At 46.6% G+C, this 21,739-nt stretch overlaps 1 protein-coding gene across 3 annotated transcripts in view; it reads right to left on the bottom strand.

The window, feature by feature from the left end:
- Window positions 1–2,282: 2,282 nt before the first annotated feature.
- Window positions 2,283–21,739, bottom strand: part of CPNE1 (copine 1) — a 44,300-nt gene continuing 24,843 nt past the window's right edge. For all 3 annotated transcript variants that reach the window (XM_051803505.1, XM_051803506.1, XM_051803507.1), the window contains 15 exons: window positions 18,913–19,041; window positions 18,259–18,438; window positions 17,380–17,454; window positions 17,152–17,223; window positions 16,398–16,481; window positions 15,845–15,934; window positions 11,936–12,034; window positions 10,847–10,933; window positions 10,694–10,753; window positions 10,170–10,303; window positions 9,502–9,556; window positions 9,372–9,423; window positions 6,011–6,144; window positions 4,095–4,331; window positions 2,283–3,390 (listed from right to left, as the gene is read on the bottom strand). In XM_051803505.1, the coding sequence (XP_051659465.1) occupies window positions 3,274–3,390; window positions 4,095–4,331; window positions 6,011–6,144; window positions 9,372–9,423; window positions 9,502–9,556; window positions 10,170–10,303; window positions 10,694–10,753; window positions 10,847–10,933; window positions 11,936–12,034; window positions 15,845–15,934; window positions 16,398–16,481; window positions 17,152–17,223; window positions 17,380–17,454; window positions 18,259–18,438; window positions 18,913–19,041 (1,605 nt within the window). In that variant the 3' untranslated portion in view covers window positions 2,283–3,273. The remainder of the gene's footprint in view (window positions 3,391–4,094; window positions 4,332–6,010; window positions 6,145–9,371; window positions 9,424–9,501; window positions 9,557–10,169; window positions 10,304–10,693; window positions 10,754–10,846; window positions 10,934–11,935; window positions 12,035–15,844; window positions 15,935–16,397; window positions 16,482–17,151; window positions 17,224–17,379; window positions 17,455–18,258; window positions 18,439–18,912; window positions 19,042–21,739) is intronic.

Here is a 21,739-nt window from a genome sequence, read left to right as displayed (position 1 = left end):
CCCTTCTTGCACAAGCACTTCCTGGAGCACCTGGGAAGTGGTGCTGGAGGCAGTGGAAGCACACCAGCGTGCCAGAGTGGGAGGATGCAGCTTCACAGCATAGCAGGCTGGCAGCACTCAGCACCACTTCTGTGAACCCAAACAAGCAAGCCCATCAGTTCAGGGCAGCACAGAAAGCTCAGTGCACTGACCCCGCATCCAGTCATGGCTGGAGGGGGGCAAGAAGTGCAATTTAGGTAGTTTAGTGAGACATCCAGACCACCAAAGTATGCTGCTACTGAGTGGATCCGGTACTTGCTCAAAGCTGATCAAAAGACAGAATCTCCCAGTGGAGTTTGTGTGACTTCCTCAAATACCTGGAGCAGTCCCATTGCCTTTTTTTAGCAAAACAGTCCAGGGGAACCAAATGTTTTAGACCCCAGGGAAGACCATTAGCCCAACCAGTTATCTGGGCAAAGAAGGGGGATGGAGCATCATCTCCTACAGAGGAGGGAGCTGTCAGGTAGTGTGGCATAATCTGGCATGACATGTCACCAATATTTATTGCCAGATGTCCAGGAAGAAAGAGGAACTCTCCCCAGTGAGCTCCTGCAACAGCTTTTGATTTATACACAGCCCTGAGGCTGAAATACCTTTAGGGATCACAAGTCCAAGGGTGTTTGTTCAATCTTGGTCAGGGTAAAGAGACTTCTGGGGTGTTCCCCATGCTCACTACAGAGATAAACAAAGACAGTGACTGGCAGGGACAGAGCCTGTGCCGGCACTGAGCGAGAACACGTGGGTAACCTGAGCTCCAACCTGACCTCTCCTCTAACTCCAACAACAGCCATGCCATCAGTCTGCATTCCAGCTACACCCAGGGCAGCATGTGGCAGGAGACAGACTTGCCAGCCTTCCAAAGTGCTGCACTTCCTCTAAAGCCTGGTGTCCTGAGGAGAGTCAAGAATGAGAGAAAACTGACAAAACTCTGCCATGCCAGGTCAGCAGCTTCCAAGCTTGACCCTCCCAAGGCTTTTCACCTGGGCCTGCACCCATCAGCTCTTGTTCTCAAGTGACAACTGCAGGATTTGTGTCCCTTTTCCTGCTCACATTTCAGCCATTTATTTGTGAATAAAAAGCGTCTCCTCCAAATTCTGTTTTGCTCCCACAGGGAGAAGTAGTTCCTCAGACCTACCTCTGCCACATCTTGGCCAATTCCTCCCCAGAACAGGAAAGGTCTCTCCTACCACCAAAGAGTCCAACACCTGGAAACCCCTCAGCTAGCTGCAGACCAGTGACTCTGCTCCTCAGAGTGCAGAGACATGGAGGATTCACTCTCTTCCTTTGAGTGGGAGCTGGCAGAGGTTTAAAAAGGAGAGGTAAAATGGATTTCAAAATATACACACACAAAAAAAATAGCCTTAGGTTTCTTGTAGGCATCACACAGGGAAGGAGAGCTCTGTCTACAGGCTGCAAGCGCCTGAAAACATGAGTAAAGGATGTTCTCCATCACACTGCAGTTTCTCAGAGAAGACTTGGCAGTTTTCCTCTCTTCCACACTTGTAACACATTTCAGTTTAAACAGCCACTCAAGAAGAGAGGTTGCTTGGTTTCTTCAAGACTCTAAGTCTTGAAGTGCAAGACTTAGAATGCAAGAAGTGCAAGAAAATGTGGTGCAGCATGGTAGGTGAGAGGAAACAGTCCAGCTTTCTCTAGAGGAAGCTGGCTGCTGCCTGTGTAACCTGGGAGAACATATCACGGTCAGAAATAGGTTTGAATAACAAATTAGCACAGATTCATCTTGGCTCAGCAGTGGTCCTGGCCCCACAGCCCTTCAAGCACAAGCCATGTAGTGGTATTTTGGTGGCAGAGTCCATCCAGAATGACTAGCCTAGTTTAGGGTGAGACTTCAGCCTTAGGTTCTGCCTTCACACAGGTTTGTAACTTAACCAGTTTCAGGGCCTGGATCACCAGCGCAGTGTGCCAACGTATTCTCACCATTTCAGGGTTCAGCTGGTAGAACAGACAAGTTCTTTCATAATTTCACAATAAAGACACAGCTCATCTTGCTGCAGGATTCAGCAGTCAGTGATTAACAGGGAACAAAATTAACAATGATGGACAACTGGCTCTACTTTTTTTGGATCACACTCAACCTAGGCTCACTCAGATGCTGAAACACCACCAGCCACATTGCTGGAAAGCAAAAAGAGAAGTCCAGGAAGGAAATAAGAGTCCAGACATGTTATGTAAGTCAAAGCAGATTACTGATTTATGTAACTGGAAGTGATGACCACTTGTAGTGCAATGACAAGCCCAGGTTTCTTTATCTCTATTTTGAAATGAACCATCAATTCCCATCCCTCAAAGCAATTGTGCTTTTCTGTCATGTGCCTGTTCTCCAGTCCCCAGACCATGCAATGCACACTTCACACTCCTGAGGACAAGGAAGCACCTCTCTGGAGTTCCACAGATAGTTACTTCTTCATTTTGTAACTTGTGTGACAAAAAGAAATGACTCAAAACATCTTCATTTTAGTGTTTCCAGTTGCTGAATTTTTAAAGTCACACTAATGTGACTCATTAATCCCACCCCACCCCACTAATTAACGATTAATCCTCACTGATCCCCCACAAATAAGCAAAGTGCAATGTTCTTAAGATGTAACAATGGCTCTAAGCAGGAGCTCATCACAGAAGCAAATTTTGCTAATAGAAAAATGTGATTAAAAAAAGATAGCAAAACATGGTCACTGAAATTTAAAAATAAACCTCTACATATAAAAAAATATACTGGCACTTTAGAAAGGCACAAAAGGAACTACCTCAGGCATCCAACCAACAGTCTTTGGTCACATCCAGGACAGAAGGGTCCCCATTTCCAAGGTAGCTTGACAGAAGAAAAACACCTATCAAGGAGCACATGGTAAGTGTTGTTGCAGCGAACACGGGTGTAACACTTCTCCCCTCCAGCTCAGCACCGCAGCAGTGCTGTGTGAGCAGCTCAGGGCACAGCCCCCTCCGAGAGCCAGCAGCAGAGCAAGGACAGGTGGTGTGATGTGTCACAACGTGACACTGTTGCAAGGTGGAAAACCAACAAGGTCCATTTTTCTGTGGGGGTTTCCCCGTATTTGCAGTTCTTCCGTCTAGGAACAGGAAAGATCAGACTCCGAGCACAAGCAGGTGAAAGAAGTGCTGTGAGCAGTGCAACCTCAAGGCCCCAGGCACCCACGGTGTGCCAGGGAGAGCGTGGGTGCAGGCAGCTCTTCACCCAGGGGGACAGGCCAGCCTGAATTACACGGCCTTGATTTCCGGGGGCTTCAGGGGGGGCCACCCCTTCCATTTATAGTAGGAGACCAACTGCTTGGGCACTTCAGCCAGAACCACCTGGGAGAGCGCTTCCCGGGGAGCCTGGAGGGAGAACAGGGAGAATAAATCAGCAACATGGCAGAGAACAGATTTGTTGATTTGTCAGTCCAGTGGAAAACTCCCTAATGGAATTCCGAGCGCAGTCCCCACCTGCCACACTCACTCCCTGTTTTAAGAGTTGCTTGCTACAGCTTTAGGGGCGCTTCCAGTCAGTCTCAGTGAGCACTGCTGATGAAAACCACTCGCTCCCACCTCAACCCCAGACTCACACAGCCTTTATATGGCCCCGACCTGAGTGCCCAACTGCCCCAGTGACAGCAATGTCTGCTATGTGGGTGTTCACCGGACTCGCCCTCCAACCCAGTTCACTGTGCAAACGGCAGTGCCGGCCCTGCAAGTCGGGAGGAGCTGAGGAATGACAGGACTGCTTTCAACAGCAGGGAGGACTGATTCCAACTTCAGTCACGCGTGGGACTCAACATCAGAGACTGACAACATGATCTCAGTTCCTTGCCTAAACGTTTGCATCCCTTTAACCCTGCCAAGAGATAACCCACGGAATCAATGATACCAGGAGGGCTCTTTGAGAAAACGCTGCAAGACCAAGAGGCACTGAGCTGTGAACACAGGGGCAAACCCTCAGCCCTGACTGGGAACGAGAGCCTGCTGCCTTGCCAACACTGTGGTCACTTCTAGGATGTATGAATACTGGCTCCAGGGCTCTTCTGCCTTTAAAAACAACTTACATTTCTGAACTGCCGGAAGGGCACAAACTGCACGATGTCCCGTGCAGCTGGCTCTCCTGTCACAGACTTCAGGACACCGTTGTCTCCATCAAGGAACTCCATCGCTTTGAAATCGGCTTCGCCAACGCCCACAATAATGATGGACATGGGCAGTTTGGAGGCCTCAACAATCGCCTGCCTGGTTTGGTCCAGGTCAGTGATCTCTCCATCTGTGATGATCAGCAAGATATAATAGTGCTGAAAAACATCAGAAAGCCCCCAGTTAGGTATTTCAACACCAAAGCTCATGTAACTGAAGGCAAATATAGCAATCTCTTTGCTAAGAAAGAAATCAGATGTTGCTGTGGATAAGACAAAAAAATGTTTATCCCCATTTTTTCCTATGCCTAACTATTTTCTGTGTGCACTTCAGATTTCCTCTGTACTAGAAGAAAGATAAAGGATTAAGTTCAATTTATAAAGAACAGTTACATCAATTGGCAAAAAGTATTAGAGATGAAAAGTACGACTAATCCACACATTCAAAATTCACCGATGGGTGCTGTTTTACTGACTGACATCTCAGAAAGGCTAAAGGTATTTAATATCCCTGCACTGTAACTCAAAAAGCCTTCGTTTTTTTTGTTACTAATAATTTAAATTATAAGTATTCTAAGTATCAGAAATCTCAAAACACAGCAATGACAACATGAGACAAAGACACTCTAGAGATAACTGAGGGGAAGAATACAGCAGCTTTTCTAGAAAGAAAGAAGTACCTCACACTCATTAGTGTGGCAAAGTGTTTAAAATTTCCATCCTTCTCCAGAAACTAAGGTTTAGTATCTGGTTCTGAAATGAGCAACTGGTGTTTTATAGCGGCCATCTACAGGATTAAAATGAGGGGAACGCAATGAAAATAAGAGAAAACTAATTTCCAATTCCAAAACACAGGTAACACGAGGGTTACTATTTTTGTACCCCACTGCTGACAGATTCTTTATTTAAATAGTTAGCTTTCAATCTGAAAGAAAAAGTAGAGATATTTAACACCTAAGGAAAATTGAGAAGATCCCCTCAAAGTGCTGTGAAGGCTAAAAAATACTCTCAGAAATGTAAGAAATGGATCTCCCTAGCCCAAGCACCTCACAGTGTGGGAAATGTATTCAATATACACACAAACATAAGTAGCACCAAAAATACTGACACGGCCACACAATAAAAGAAGTAGCAGAGTGTATGTCAAAATTCCTTCTCATTGGTCTATCAAAACAGGAATCAGTTAAAATGCACCAGGAAATCCAACTCCTTCACCCTTAAAAAAAGGAACAAAGTTTAAAGAGACAAAGTTGAATTTTAAGAGTGGCCATGGAAGCCCACGAGTGAGCCCTGCCACACAACCAGAGGGCAGGGCAGGCACTCTGCAGTCAGCACACCGGTGGAACAGTTCTCAGGGTCCTTGCACCGCTGTGGGACAGTCAAGCTCTCTGATAGTTTCTTGGAGGAGGTCTTTGTGGACATTCTTGAGAGCAAAATTGTTTGGCACAAAACATCTAGAGCCCCTCTATATGATGTGCATTCCCCTACAGAGAATGCACATAGAGAGATTAGAGCGAGACAACTGCTGCCAGAGTCCAGCTGCTGTAAGAGCCAACACAGCCCTGTACTGTGAGTACACTGCCAGCACACTGGGACAGAGCAAAAGAAATGCGACCTGAGCAATGACACTAATGTCCAAGTCTATCCAGTTTAGGTTCTTATCAGTATGGACCAAGAGAGCACCAATAGCCTCTCTGTGGGCTGGTAACAGAGGACCAAACTTGGGATTCTAAGGAAGGAAGATAACATCGCTTTACTGTTCCATTCTATCCCATCATAAACATGGAAAACGGAAACATCAACCCAAAGCAGATCCATAGTAAAGGCCTTGCACTCACTGCAGCAGTTCCTTGTTGCATGGAGTGTGCTGCAAACCTTGCCACGTGGTTTATGATGGGAGAGAAGTTGGTTGGCCCGTAGAGTCGGATCTGAGGCAGGATCTGGCGGTAGGCATCCACTACTCCTTGGATCCCTGCAACACAAGGAAGTAAGAGCCACGAGAGCCCCACAATTTTCCAGCCATTATTTTACAAGCATTACTAAATAAAGGATAACTCACACAGCTGTGAACTCCTGAAGGGCAAATAAGCAGCAAGATAACAGGAAATACAAGAAGCACAGAGATGAAACCAGTGGACAGCTGCAGAGATCAGATTTGCACATTTCTGCCCCATTCTACATTCTTCACATGTCACTCTTTGTGCCTCTAACATCACAAAGGCTCAGGATTCTGGCCTGTGAGTTGGCAGGGCTGACTGAGAGGGCTTTAAATTAGGTTTGAAGGAGGGAGGGGATAAGAGCAGGCTTGGCAGAGATGAGCCTAGGGGTGGCATATCAGTGTTGGGGGTGAAATCCATAGCCCAGCTGAAGTGCATCTATACCCCGCTGACTCTGAAGTGTGCAACACACTCCTACTCTTATAGAGATGAGCCAGGAACTCCTAAAGTAATAAAACCAACAGGGAAACACCAGAAAATGATCTCAAAGGAATTAAGGGCTGTTCCTCTAGGAAGGTGACACAGCCATCAGCCCAGCTGAGGTGCCTTCACACCAGTGCACTCAGCACAGGCAACAAGCAGGAGGAGTTGGAAGCCACCATGCTGCTGGAAACTACAACCTTGTTGCCATTACTGAAACTTGGTAACACTGGACAAATCCTATGACTGGACTGCAGCAAGGGATGGCTACAGGCTGTTCAGAAGGGACAGGGGAGGAAGGAGAGGTGGAAGAGATGCTCTCTACATCAAGAGGTGGATTGAGTGTGAAAAGCTGCCTCTGAAGAACAACCATGAGCAGCTCAAAAGCCTGTGAGTAAAAATCAGAGACTGAGACAACAAAGGGAACCTTGTGGTTAGGGTCTACTACAGGCCACCTGATAAAGGGGAGCCTATTGATGAAGCCCTCCTGCTCCAGCTACGGCATCATACTCGCCGGCCCTCGTCCTCCTGGGGGACTTGGACCATCCTGACATCTGCTGGGAAAGCAGCACAGTGAGCTGTAGGCAATGCAGGAGACTTCTGGAATGCATGGAGGACAACCTCTTGACCCAGGTAATCAAGAGCCCTACCAGAGGGACTGCCTTACTGGATCTGTCAGTCACCAACACAAGTGAGATAACTGGGGACATGAAGATCAGAGGCAGGACTATGTTTACCTTGTCCTTTCTACCTTGTCAACCAATTTGCCTTGTTTAATTGCTTATGGTCTAATTAGACAACAAGGTCAGAAGCTCTCTGGAACAGTAACTTCTCCTATTCCTTGTGTGGAGGTTAGACAACAATCTCTGATTCAGGATTCAAACACTTCTGTAATGGAAATAGCAATCCCTAAGGTTCTTCTACATGAGAAGCTTTTCTCAGGTTAACTAAACAAATTTTTTTTTTAAAGTCTGATTTTAAATGGTACGTATTCTTCTCTGGATCCATCTAAATTGGCCTTTTCCTGGCTTGTATCAATGTAGCTTAATTTGCCACTGCTGCTTGCGTTGCCCACCATCTGGTTATAGGGTGGTACCTCTCAAAACTGCTCCACAGGGACCCTAAGAGAGCACAGACCCAGATTCCAGTGAAGCCATCAACACTGAGCTGACTGAGGAAATGCCTGGATTTTAACACTGAATCTCAAATTCCACTTTTTACTGGCCTAAGACCAGAGGGAACAACTGAGTGAAAAATGCTTGTTCAAGAACAATTCTGTGTCTCTGCATGTTGGGAGAGACCTTAGTCCTTAAAGGTCATAATCTAGCATAGGGAGTAGCCCTTAAATACTGCTGGTGGAGTGACCCTTGCTTGACTGTGAGGTGCCCACCAAAGCCATTCTATTACCCCACTCTTCATCTGGATGTGGAGAGAAAATACAACAAAAGGCTCGTGGGTCGAGATAAGGACAAGGAGACCCCCACTCACTGTCACAGGCAGACCAGACTCAGCTTGGAGAAATCAGGTGAATTTGTTACCAATCAAATCAGAGTAGGATAAATTAAAGCAAAAACTAAATCTTAAAAACACCTCCTCCCTGCCCCTTTCTTGGGCTCAAGTTCACTCTCAAATTCTCTCCTTCCTCCCCGTCAGGGGCACAGGGGGACAGGGGAATGGGGCTTGTGGTCAGTTCACAAGTCATCTCTGCCTCTCCTTCCTTGCTCAAAGGAAGAACTCCTCTCACTCAAACTCTGCTCCAGTGTGGGGTTGCTCCCAAAACAGACAGTACTCCACGAACCTCTCCAGCCTGAGTCCTTCCCACGAGCTGCAGACCTTCGTGAACTGCCCCAGTGTGGGTCCTTCCCACAGGGTGCAGTCCTGCAGGAACAGATGGCTCCAGCATGGGCCCCTTCCCCAGGGTCACCAGTGCTGGAACAGACTGCTCCAGGTGGGGCCTCCACGGGCTGCAGGGGCACAGGTGCCCTGTGTCTGCCCCACAGGCTGCAGGGGAATCTCTGCTCGAGCACCTGGAGCACCTCCTTCTTCTCTACCAACCTTGGAGTCTCCAGAGTTGTTCCTTTCACATACTCTCACTCCTTCCTTCCAATCACTGCTGCACTGGGGGTTTTTACCCCCTTCTTAAATCTGTTATCCAGAGGTGCTGCCACCATCACTGATGGGCTTGGACTTGGCCCGTGGTGGGTCTGTCTTGGAGCCATCTGGCATCATCTCCATTGGACACAGGGGAAGCTTCCAGCAGCTTCTCACAGAAGCCACCCCTGCAGCCCCCACTACCAAAACCCTGCCATGCAAACCCAACATAAGCCCAAACAACCTCCACTGAAGAACATGGCTACAAAAAACCCCAAGCTTTTAAGACAAACTTTAAAAGAGAGCAGTCAAACATATGCCCATATCTCCACACTGCTGGTGAAGTAACCCTGGTTTCTAACAGCCTCAGCACATGGTGGCTCTGAAGTGTGATGAGCACAGACACACTGCTGAGCTCAATCCACTGCCACCTGGAACCTAGCAGAAGTAACCAAGTTGAAACAACAAAAACTTTAGTACAGACAAACAATCAAATTAAACCTAGACCCCTTCACTGAAGTCTGCAACAACACCCATCTGCTCTTGTCAGCATCCAGGTGACAGTAAACCTAGTTTGCCCCAAGCCTCAGTGCAGCAGTGCTGCATCTGATTTTCACCAGTTATGAAACAAACACAGCACTTTGAACATCTGCCCCTCTCAGTGACATTATTAACAAAGAGTTGTCCTCACCTGGGCAATAAGGGTTGCTGGGGTTGAAGTTCAAAGCAAACTCATGAGACACCTGAGAAAGGGGACATGACAATCGGTTAGGGAATGCAAACATAGACAGAGCAAGTGCACAGTGTCGTGAAGGCCCTACCTGCCAGTTAGGAGGAACCTGAGCTCCAAACCCAAATGCAGGAAACAGCTTGTCCCTGGAAAGAAAGAACAACAAGAAATGAGAAAGAGCAATTCTTTAGTAACTCATTCTTCTGTTTTATTCTAAGCAAACAGTTGGAGACCAAGACTGAATTCCTGCTGTAAGGAATTGGTACATCATCTAGCTGCCCACAGCCAGGCACCAGGTACCCAAGGGATTCAGGCTTGGGCTTGACAGTTACAGAACTTCCTTCAGCATAGCACCCCACAGGAGTCTCAGGAGATTTCAAAGTAGCAGGAGAAAAGCCAGACCCCACCCCAGCCTGGTCACAGGACAGAGCAGACAAACATTGCCATTGAATCAAATAAGACATTCATGTTTGCAATGCACCATCAGCAACAAGGGAGCAGTGACCAGCTAAAGCAGCAGTACAGAGGGACCCAGGGCAGAGCAGGAGCCAAGCAAAGATGCCAAATTATGAAGGGCTGCCATTGCCCTCCCTGGCACTGACAAGCAAGAGGAAACAGGAGCAGCTCCTTAAGGGATCTCCCAGGGGAAGGCAGCCCCTCAGTCATTAAAATGTTACAGGTCTGGAACAAACTATGAGCACTGATCTGCTGTGACACAATTTTGGTGAGGTGACTAGATCACTCAGGATCATTACATACGTGTCATAATCCTGGACTACACTTCCCACACTCCAGATGGCAATCAGGTACTCATTTATCCCATCTGGGCTGATGTGGTGAAGAGAATCTGGTGACCTGGGATCTCCATTGGAGGCAGTGAAGTCTACACCCACCTAATCAGTCAAGATGATGGCAGCAAGTCACTGATACGTCACCACAAGCAAACAGAAGAACTAACCACATCCAGAAATCCAGCAGCTCTACATAGAACAGGCACACAAGCCTGCACCCCTTTTCTCACTGGGGTACAGGCATTTTTAAGCAGTAGCAATCCTTTCCACTGACAGACTGAACCAATTTCTCAAAAGAAGTTTAAGAAGTCTGAGCTCCATTAAAGTGCTACTTGATCACAAAAAGTAAAAATATAATATCATTTGGGTTTTGTAGACTTCATCACTGCAAACTCACACTGTATTTGCAGTCATTCACACTGCCAACAGAAGTACACAACCTCACTGCTCATCCTGTCATCCACCAAGACAAGCAGAGGGGAAACAACTCACTGTGAAGTTAATCTGGCAGCCTCCCATCACATAGTCCAGAAATGAATATTCTGTCTCAATCTAGAGGAACAGACAGACTGTGTTACACCTACTCATTTCATTATGATCAGGATATAAAAAAAGCAAAAAAAAACCCAACAAAAAGCTTCCTACCTTACAGGATTTTATCCTAATAATGCCAGAGTTTTTATAGCTCTTTTTCTTTTGTTTTTTCTCAGGATGAATGCATTCAAATTCCACCTACAGAAAGCAAGCATAGAAGAATCAAGTTCCAAAATATCTGCACTTACAGCAGAGCAAATTATGGAAACAGAACAGTGTCACACATCACACAATTTCAGAGTTACCCAAATACCCAGCAGAACTCAAAAATTTAATTTTAAAAAGGTCTGCAACTACTTTGGTTGCTATCTGATGAACTAGATGGGATACTTTTGCCACCAGCACTGGGCAGAGGAGGCAAAATCTTGGGGTTGGGAGGCCAAAAAAGCCAGGCCACAGGTTCCCAGTGGCAGCGTTTAACTGCTTGGTTTCTCTCACATTGGTTCTGAATTCACACAGGCCAGGGAAAAAGGCAAGAACCTTCCACCAGCTTTTGGATTATGGCCACAAAAATTAAGCTGGCTGGCACATGGAGTAGTCTTGGGCTATGTCCTGCGTGCAACACATCTGCCTGAACTTAGGTGAGACATACCCATGAGAATGAGATGTCAGGTTTCACTGCAGACAACAGACCAAAACCAGCAGCACCAGCATGTGACTCGGTCTATTCTGGACTGGATGACCAAGACAAGGTAAGAAGAGTGTCTCTTGGAAGGACTCCTGCTCCCTGTTAGCTGGCAAGGCCACCAGAGCACTTGTGAGGGTGACCAGTACAAACATTATCCAAGCCAAGCTGTGCCTCTGGACTCATCTGTTACAGCACCAACAAGCACTTTTATTTCCACTGGACTCAGAAGAGGCCAAAGCAGGATAAATAGCTGGGAAAAGTGGCTGGCAATCAGCAGACAACAGGCTCGAGGATGCCTTTAGAAATAGGAACTGTATCAGAACCCAAAGAAAATAAAGCAATGTAATTCCCACACCATTCTTCCCAGATGTTGGCTTAGTAATATAAGAATACAAACAGAAATATTCATGTTTGGAGGCCACAACTCACAGTGTATCCCTGAGGTCAATGTTAAAAAGGGCTTGTGAAAGCCTGAGGTGTGGACTAAGCCAGCAGGGGCTGGAGAAGCTCACCGGGGAGCTGGATCCGGCCCTTTGCAACTGCGCCAGCGTCGTCTGCGCCGCACCGATCAGGTCATGGGAGCCATCGCTGTCATGGTCCAAACACTGCACCTGCAGGAGGGAGCAGGGCATGACACTGCTCCTGCAGGAGGGAGCAGGGCATGGACACTGCATCTGCAGGGAGGGAGCAGGGCATGGACACTGCTCCTGCAGGGAGGGAGCAGGACAGGGACACAGCTCCTGCAGGGAGGGAGCAGGACAGGGACACTGCTCCTGCAGGAGGGAGCAGGGCATGACACTGCTCCTGCAGGAGGGAGCAGGGCATGGGTGTCCTGTGCTAGGGAGACCAGCTACTGCTCCCCAGTCCATCTCCTCTGTTGCAGCAGTGCTGCTGAACTTCCCCATTCCAGCAGAACTGGAGGTGTTGGCCACACCACTAACTGAAACCCAGGAGTAAAGACACACACCCAGAGCAAATCTCAAAAATGTTCACTTCCTCATCCCTTTAAAAGCACGCACAGTGAAAATTTTAGATAAAATCTTTCCCTGGTTTAAATGGAAAAGGTTAAATTAACAAATAAATAAAAATTTAAAAGAAACCTTAAGAAAAACCCAACATTCCACAGTCCAGATGTATAAATGTGAGATCATTCAGGACAAGATATGTAACTAGAATAATGGGAAGAAGCAATTAAATCTTTGTTATCTAAGCACTTTCTGAACATGCTCTTTTTTTCTGTCCAACAATAGCACCAATTTACAAGGAAATTGCAATTTCCATGGAACAGTAAGTCTGTCTTTTTCTGCATCTTATACAAACCAAATGATAAGTACTTCATTAATAACCAGTCATGTTTAAATCAGCATGAAAGCTTCAGAACTAGATAATGCAAAAGAGCAATGCATTTACAAACAGAAATATACTTTAACTGTGGCTTACAGCAACCATGGTGAGATATGTTGTCAATAGCTCCCCACGAAACCACTGATGAAGAGCATTTCTAACACACTCCATGCACACAACTGCAGAACACAAGTAATTCCAGAAGCAGTCCAGAAGCAGTCAACTAAGGAACAGTTACAAGCAGCTGGTTGCTCCCCTGCTGAAGCTCACATGCCACACAGATTCAAGATCTGCTTTCTTTCCAAGATTTGCCTTTAGTAATCCAGAAATTGATGTTAGTCCAGTATAAACCACAGGGACAGCTTTCTCCTCAGAACAATGAGACAAGATGGGATAAGGACGTAAAATTCAATGGCTAGATACCTGAATTTGAGACTATTTGGATCTACTAGGGATCTTCCACTGGTATAAGTGGAAAACCTGTACAAACAGCCAGATCCATTATGGCCTAATGTAGCCACCTAAATGGGAAGCAGCATATCATCCTTCAGTGCCTTACTGGAGAAACAAGATACCACAGTGACTGTGCCCCCTTCTCCTCCTTCATCCTTTCCAACCCACTCCACTCCCTTCTGCATGCTCCATCACAAAGCAACTCCCACCCCTCCTGCCTGAACTCCACTCAGCCTCTCTCTGCAACTCTGGGTTTGCACAAAAGCAACTGGATCATGCCAGGGAGGCCAAGGAAGGAGGCTCTGGTGCAGAAGCCAAGGTGCAGATTCCCAGGGCAGGATCTCTTCCATGCCAGTACGCCTGGAGAGCTGCAGGGAATTCAGCAGCTGCCACCTCCACGCAGCTCCTCTCCCCTCCCTCCTGCTCCCGCTCCCCCTCACAGCCATGCCAAGAGAGCTGGATTAGCTGACAGCACGGTATGGCTGAAAACAAACCTCTTCTTGCAAGGGTTTTCTAAAACCAGCCAAGATTCACTGTGGGCAGCCCAAAGAGTGGTGCTGCTGCTGCAAACAGAACCCTCCAATCCTGCAGGGCACTGTATAGGGTTATTTACTGACTAAATATTTCTTAGCAAACGAACTGTCCATCACGAGCCGTGGAATACAGTCAGCAGGTAAAAGGCCCCTTTTGTCTACAGGAGGAACTTTCAAAACTCACAGAAAATGGTTTTGCTTTTGAGTTATCTGCCATCAAACCTGTGAATACCAACACATAAATTTCTATTTTGCTACTTCCATTTGCTACATTTGCTATTTCCATTTAAATAACTATGGGGGTGACATGCTGCTTTCACTTGCCCTTATTTTTAACAAAACTGTCACGAAGATTAGGCTGCGTCACAAATCTGAGCTGTTCTTAACACAGAACAAGGAGAACATCACTCTGCATTGCAATGAAGAAAGAATTACCATAATACTAGGCAGCATTCGATCAAAAGCTTTATGTTCACGCACACATTCAGTACCTAATCCTCACACACAGCTGGCAAAAGCTGATGTGTAGGGGATACACCAAAATGGCTGTTCCCACTGTGCTGAAGTTCAAGTTCTCCTTTTACCAGTATTTCACACATAATTGCTCCTATGTAAATTTTGTGAAGCCTCAAACAAGAGCTTCAGAGGAAAAAATGCCAGATGAAAAATAAACCACCACTGCAATATTATATTCCTTAGTGTTAGTGCTAGTGAAACACCTGCCTGTCACCCTGACTGACTGACTTCCCCAGCTTGTTAAAGACAAGAACAGTTTAATCCTTTTTCACAGCTGCATTGGGAAACTTAACAGACTATTTGCACATGCATTGAGAATTTTAGCTCAAATGAACTAACAGCAAAAATCTATCCTTTTGAAGAAGCAGGTCACTCCAAAGTGAACTTCAAAGCACAGAAAGCTTCTGGAAAACAAACAAAACAAAACAACACCACAAATATTTTTGGACTATAGCAAACACAGCCCCACATAACAGAACAAACCATGCCATGTCGTGCCAGTTCTGACAAACATGCCTCTCTCAGCCATCTCCTTCACACATCTGCTGCTCACTCTTGGACCAAGAGGAGATTTTTCTGACCTAAGACTGTTGATTCCTCAGCAATAAAAGCTCATGAACACCACTTAGAGCACTGCCACCTATCTGTAAGCACAGCACATCTGAACACCTATTTCCAGGTTAATAACCTCAGTAATTCTTTGGACCTGCCACACTGCACAAAAAACAACATTAGCATGCATGCTTTTTGCTAAACCTTCCAGGCCAAGCTTCCAGCATGAGATATCTTCAAAGACTGGATGGAACAGGAAAATTCTGCAAATGCAAAGTATTTAGGTGTTGGATAAGCAGAGAGGAACTATATTCACACAGAACTATCTATTAATTGAAATGCCTTTAAATTATCAATGCATTGCTTAGAAGAAAAAATAACAAATTAAGTTGCTATCAGACTTTCTTTGGTAGAAACATTAAAAGACGTCATTGTTCTGCTGCCACCTCCGTAAGCCAGGACCAGAGAGAATTAGTCATCATACACAAGAACACAGGGAATTGCAGTTCTGACTCAAAACTAGATTTCTACTTGAAATAGGTAGAAAGAGAGTTGGGAGAAGCCTGCCAGTCTCATGACTGGACAAATGTCACAGATGCCTTAAGGTCCTCTCAGTGTCAGTATCCCAAGGCAGTCAAGCTTGTCCAACATCTGTGAGCTTCTCAGTTAACTTAGAAACAGTGGTAGAAAGCCCCCTCCAAAAAAAATCAAAACCAAACAAGACACCACTACTGAAGTCCAACCTGAAATCCTGGAAAGAATAGTGTAAAGAAAAACCAGTTATAATTCTTCTCGTGACTAATCATTAGAAATTGTGTCACTTTTGCACTTCTCAATTTGAAAACTCATAATATTTTAATACAGACATACTTAACAGAATATGATCACTTACCTGCCACGCTACAATTCTAGAAAGGCAATCTAAAAATTAAAATATGACTAGACAGCCTGATAACTCATAGTTAGCATAAACAGAGAACAGATGACTTGTAACAACAAACAAAGAATTTCTGAAGGCTGTACCTTGATAGGTTTATTAAAATCTCCACCACAGAACGTCTGCAAGGGAACACTGAACTTCCTCCAGCATGGATTTAAGTTGTTCTTGATCACCTTAAAAAAATTTCAGCATAATGTCATGTGAGGGATGCAGCATGCAAGTCACTAAGAAACATGACATGAGGGCTCTGCATGGCAAGCTGAGAACAGCCTCAGTCAGTTCAACCCTGACATGTATCGAGAGCCAAGCAACAGCTCTGTCAGAAATAAAAGACAGATGTTCAGGGTTAAGTTCAATTTGAGAGCCAAGACAACCTAACAGCTCAACCCACGAAAAGGGAAGAGAGTAACTCTTCTCACTTGCTGTCTGTGGTCAGGCTCCTCACTCAGCAGCTTCATCCAGTAAACAGGCAGCAAATAAAGAATTCGCTGCAGGCTCAGTTAGCAGAATTCCTTTTTATAGGGTACAACTTTCTCTGCAAACCTGGTGCAAAGCATGACCAGGAGTGGGACTCCCACTCTCAGTAGGAATTAACTGTCTGATCATCTCAGGAAAAACACTGTGTGGAAATACTACCTCTGATCTGTACACGAGCTGCCACGTTCCAGCATCACCCTGCTTGTAAAACTCCAGAAACGGATCTGATTTACCTAAGAAATCCTGCAAACAAAAACCCAGCAGAAGTCATCACATTTTATCCAAAATGAGTAAAGAGTTGGCTCATCAGTACACAATACTTCAAACAAAGCACAAAGTCAAACAAACTATACATTTGTTTTCTTTCCTTACTTTTATTTTTCTCTTTCAAACTGCTGCACTTTATAAATCATCAGAATTTATCAGTTCCAGTTCCAAGACCGCCCCTTCAGACCATGTTTGTCACTATATAAATCACATCATTTTGCTGACTGAGAAGTTAGGTCACTAAATCCCTGGATTGGTCTTTGGCTTCAAATAACAATGAGCAGCACACCTAAATTTCCATCTTTTCTTCTTTAATGAAAATACAGAAAGATCACTTTACAGCTACAGTACCCAGCGAAGACAATTATGTAGCCAAACTCTATTAATATACATAATGTTCCAAAGCCAAAGTAATGCCCCAAAACCTAAACCTGGCAGTTGAGTTTCTGGTTTGACATTGTGGTTTCCAACATGAAATTGTGTCTCCAGTTGACTGCACTGTAAGTAACAAAACACAGCGAGCCTTTGCTCACACATGGATTACTGTCTTAGCTGAATGTCTGCAAACACAGAGAGGTTCCTGGACAAAAGGCACAAACTGTAACTACTACAGAAGCATGCAATACAATTTTTAAAAAGTCAATACCTTTTTGTCCAAGTTTTGGGCTTCAATTTCTAGGTACACAACCCTGGTATCTTTAATCTCCTCTGCTGAAATCTGTGCCACAGAAATTTAGGGGTAAAAAAAAATTAAACAAGAGATCAGAGTTCTGCTCATACTTTGTCCATGAAAGAAACTCTTAACACAAAACCAGAAATGCCGCTTTGTCCCAGCCAATATATGAGAGAGTTTTTCCCACAAACCCTTATTTACCATAATAGTGCCCTTCCCTGCTGGCTTTCCCGGCTTCAATTCCAGCGGTCGAGTGAACACAGAGCTGGACACAACCTAAGGTTAAAAGACAGATAATCTAAATATCAAGTTCGACAGAGGGCAAAGAATTCTTCTTCAGGTGCAAAATTTTCAAACTCTCCTAAAAGTCCTAAGAAGATTTAAACGCATTACCAACGGTGACAGACATAAGTTTGTGCTTCTGAATGGCTATACAGTCTGAAGGTTATCTTCTCTCACTATCCAGGGAACACATCTCCAAAGTTAACTGTAAGATGCCCCCAAACACATCTCCAAAGTTAACTGTAAGATGCCCACAAACACATCTCCAAAGTTAACTGTAGCCATCTAGTTTTGCTGCCTCTGTGACACAAGAGCCAAAAAGCTACAAAAACCAGAAAATAGTATTAAATTTATTGAGTCTTTCTTTAATAAATGTGAGCCCCACTTTTCTTCTCCTACCTCACTATACAAACCTCTCCTCAGGAAACAAGTACAGAATCTCCAGTAGTCTTATTTCCTCAAAGTTACTGCCTGATGGTCCCTTTGTGCAAAGGAAGCTCCATGAGAGCTCTCCAAGCTCTCTTGCTTCCTTACTCCCAAACTGCCTTTGGTGCTACAAGTGCCTCCTAAATTAAGCCACTAATTACACATCATGTGTATTTCTAACCTTCACTTTGTGATTGACACAATGATTTTTCTAACTATGTTCAACAGTAACACAAACTAACATGTTTAACAGTGTGTTTTCAAATTTGAATGTGTACAAAGCCTTTGATAAAGCAGATTTTCACCTAATTTTTCATAATATACCCAACTCTTGCTGCTACTTTGTAGATCATTTGACACACCTCCACATACCTGTCCCAGCGTGCACTCAATCCCTCCCAGGTAGTCATCGTCATTTAAATCCAAGGTCTTGTTATCGATGTCATACACGCCGAATTTCAGCTTCTGCACTTTCTCAAAGTAGTAATCCACAACCAGTCTCTTGCAGAATTCAGGGTCTTGGCAGTTCTTGATCCTCTCCGTGCGATCCAGCTGCACAAACACACAGGAGCAGAGCTGTTAATGGCGAGGAAGAGGCACACGTTCTCCCACACAGCTTTTTACTCGCACCGGGTGAACACAGGCACCAGCAGGGCTACACACGCCCGACCACACCTCGTGTTTGGAGATGAACCAGGCTGACCGATGGCTCACCAGGAAAGGAAATGGCATTGGAAAACAAACATTAATGCATGGGAAAATTCTGACAATGAGGGGGAAAAAGTTGGTGAAACACTGTATTCTGGAGTGTGTGCTCTGGGGCAGGTTATACTGTAACAAGCAAACGAACCTCCCGATGCAACTCTGAGCAAAAGAGCGAGCGATTAACAAAACCACTGCAGGTTTGAGCGTGGGCAATGGGACTGCTCACCAACTGAAAATCCGAATTCAGCGTGTCACGCCCTGGGCTAGGAAAACCTGCGGGATGGAAAGGGGGAGACCGGGCGCGTTCGGGGCCGCTCTTACCTCAGCCCAGCGGCCGCCCCCCGCATCCTGCAGCAGGACGCAGAGCGGGTCCGACCTGGAGCGCAGGTCCTTGTCGAGGAGGCTGCGGCAGGACACGGACAGCTCCACCCGGGACACGCAGGCGGCCATCTGCGGGCAGAGCAGAGCAGAGCGGAGCGGAGCGTCAGGGGCGCGGCCCGGCCGGGGCGGGGCCCCCGGTACCGGCGCTGAGGGCACGGCCCTCCCGCCCCTCCCGCCCCCGGGCACGGCAGCGCGGGGCGCCGGGCACAGAGACCGGGCACAGAGAGAGCCTCCGAGCACAGAGAGCCACCGGGCACACAGAGCCTCCGAGCACAGAGAGACCGGGCACAGAGAGCCACCGGGCACAGAGAGCCACCGGGCACAGAGAGCCACCGGGCACAGAGAGCCACCGGGCACAGAGAGCCACCGGGCACAGAGAGCCTCCGAGCACAGAGAGCCTCCGAGCACAGAGAGCCTCCGAGCACAGAGAGCCTCCGAGCACAGAGAGACCGGGCACAGAGAGCCACCGGGCACAGAGAGCCTCCGAGCACAGAGAGCCACCGGGCACACAGAGCCACCGGGCACACAGAGCCTCCGGGCACAGAGAGCCACCGGGCACAGAGAGCCACCGGGCACAGAGAGCCTCCGAGCACAGAGAGCCACCGGGCACAGAGAGCCTCCGAGCACAGAGAGACCGGGCACGGAGAGACCGGGCACGGAGAGAGCCCGCCGTGCCCCCGGCACAGAGAGACCCTGGGCACAGAGAGAGCCCGGGCACAGAGAGAGCCCGCCGCGCCCCCCGGCTCGCCCCCCGCCGTCCCTCGGCTCCTGTATCCACCTATTCCTGCCGGGCTCTGCCTGTCGCCCCCGCTGCCCCCGCAGGGCCCGTCCCTCTGCCCCGGTGCTGCTCCTCCAGCAGAGGAGCCCCTTCTTCGGGGCCGGCGCCCACCGCCCCGCGCAGGGACAGGGACAGGGACAGGGACCCCGGAGAGCCGAGACTCGCCCCTCGCGGTGGGAGCTCCGCCAGAGCCCCCCCTGCCTGCAGAGACCCCCTGCTCGCCCACGGAAACCACGGAGCACCCGTGCTCTGCCCTGCTCTCTTCCGAAAAACCTTAACATCAGCCCGGGACCGGGGATAACTACGTGTTATTGCACATGGAACTGCAGACCCTTCTGTTCGAGGAACAACTCTAATTCTCAAAACGGAATTCAGAAGGCAAACCTTCAAGCATCAAAACATTACAGAGACTGGACAGTTTGAAGGCTCTAAGAAATGCTTTAAATGGGAACACTTCATAGAGAAGTTCCTTTGGAGTTTGGAAAATAAGCAATTATTTGTTTGGTCTTTCTAGTACTCGAGTACCCCATGGCTTTCTCATACTTGCAGGGTGTAAATATTTATCTTGAAGAGATGAACTTCTATTGCACAACCTTTAATCCCTTGGACATCCCAGTCTGCAATCTGCCCTGGACAGATGTTAACGACGTCACTTAATACACCAGTGCACGGCACTCAGATGCTCCAGTAATGGTGGCAGCACAAAACCAGCACTCAGTAAGAATTAGCAAAGCTTTAGGCAAAGACAATCATAGTTCAGCTTCAGCTTTCAACTAAGGTCATCATCATATCATCTGTTTTAATGCCAGCATTTTCAAAGAGGCTTGTTTGAAGGAGTCTGGTCAACTGTTCAAACTACTGGCTGGAGCCATCCATCTTCCATTCAGTTGCCTTCAACCCCAAATAAGATTCACAGAAGAAATCATTACCTTTAATAAATACATTTCTCCTAAAATCTCAAGTCACAGGTACCAGGTTTTTTCTTCATCCACACATGCCATTCCACCAGACCAGCTTACATCTCACACAGCCTCACATCTGCGCACTCTGCGGTTCCACACGACCCTACAAATTTGTACAACACCCGTTGACAACAAGGAAGGTTGGGATATCCAGTCTGGGCTCCCCTGCCAACATTTTGCCTCTGTTTTCCTCTACTACCACAGGCACTTCTGTACTAACCGGAGGCACCTTTCCTCTCCACTAGAGCTGAAAGGATCAGGAGTAAAGTCAACCTCAAAGAAACAGTTCCCCATAAGCTTTAGATCCCCAATCAGCTGTGGTCCCTTTCTGGGAGGAAGCCACTACTGCAGGTCTCAAGATGCACTCAGAACAAGCCTGTACATATTTATTCCATGTTACAAAGACTCCAAAAAGGAAGAGTCTGAGATGGGAACTGTTAAGCCACACAATGAAGCCAGCAGGTGAAGGGATGAAAGTTCTCAAACCCAATCACCTCTCATCTGATACTTGAATCTCTTCTTCAGGTCAGGAGCAATAAAATCATAAAAATACGTCACTTTCAAGGATTTGTCTTTCAGTACCCTAATACTCAGAAGCCTGTCCCATCCAACTGTTTTGGATTTAGTAATGGCAAAGGATTTCCCTTGAAACACAGCCCAGATGTTCTGCTGAACTCCTGGGGAAGTCACAAACCACAAGGACTCCTTTCCCACTGTATCTCCTTGCTCTATCCAGAGATCAAAGAGCACTCGTTGGTGCACATGACAACTGAAACCCAAGAGAGCACAGCCAGGCCAGCTGTTGGGAGTGACTGAGCAGGAGCTGTCCTTCTAACCAGCTGTACTCCTTCCTCATCAGCTCAGGGGATAACAAGAAAGTGGCTTTAACAACTACAGACAGAATCCTTACAGAATGAAGAAGGATGGCTCCTTAAGAGACTCGGATACAAAAATTCATGTTTAATCTGAAAACATCAGTTTGAACCTCAGCCAGCAATTGTTTCTATATTACTGCCTATGAATGTCC

This window comes from Manacus candei, unplaced genomic scaffold (genome assembly GCF_025592945.1).
Source record: "Manacus candei isolate 608988 ecotype Guabito, Panama unplaced genomic scaffold, ASM2559294v1 h1tg000057l, whole genome shotgun sequence".
Taxonomy (NCBI): domain Eukaryota; kingdom Metazoa; phylum Chordata; class Aves; order Passeriformes; family Pipridae; genus Manacus; species Manacus candei.
The sequence above is the reverse complement of the archived record's forward strand: the minus strand, read 5'-3'. Positions and strand labels throughout refer to the sequence as shown.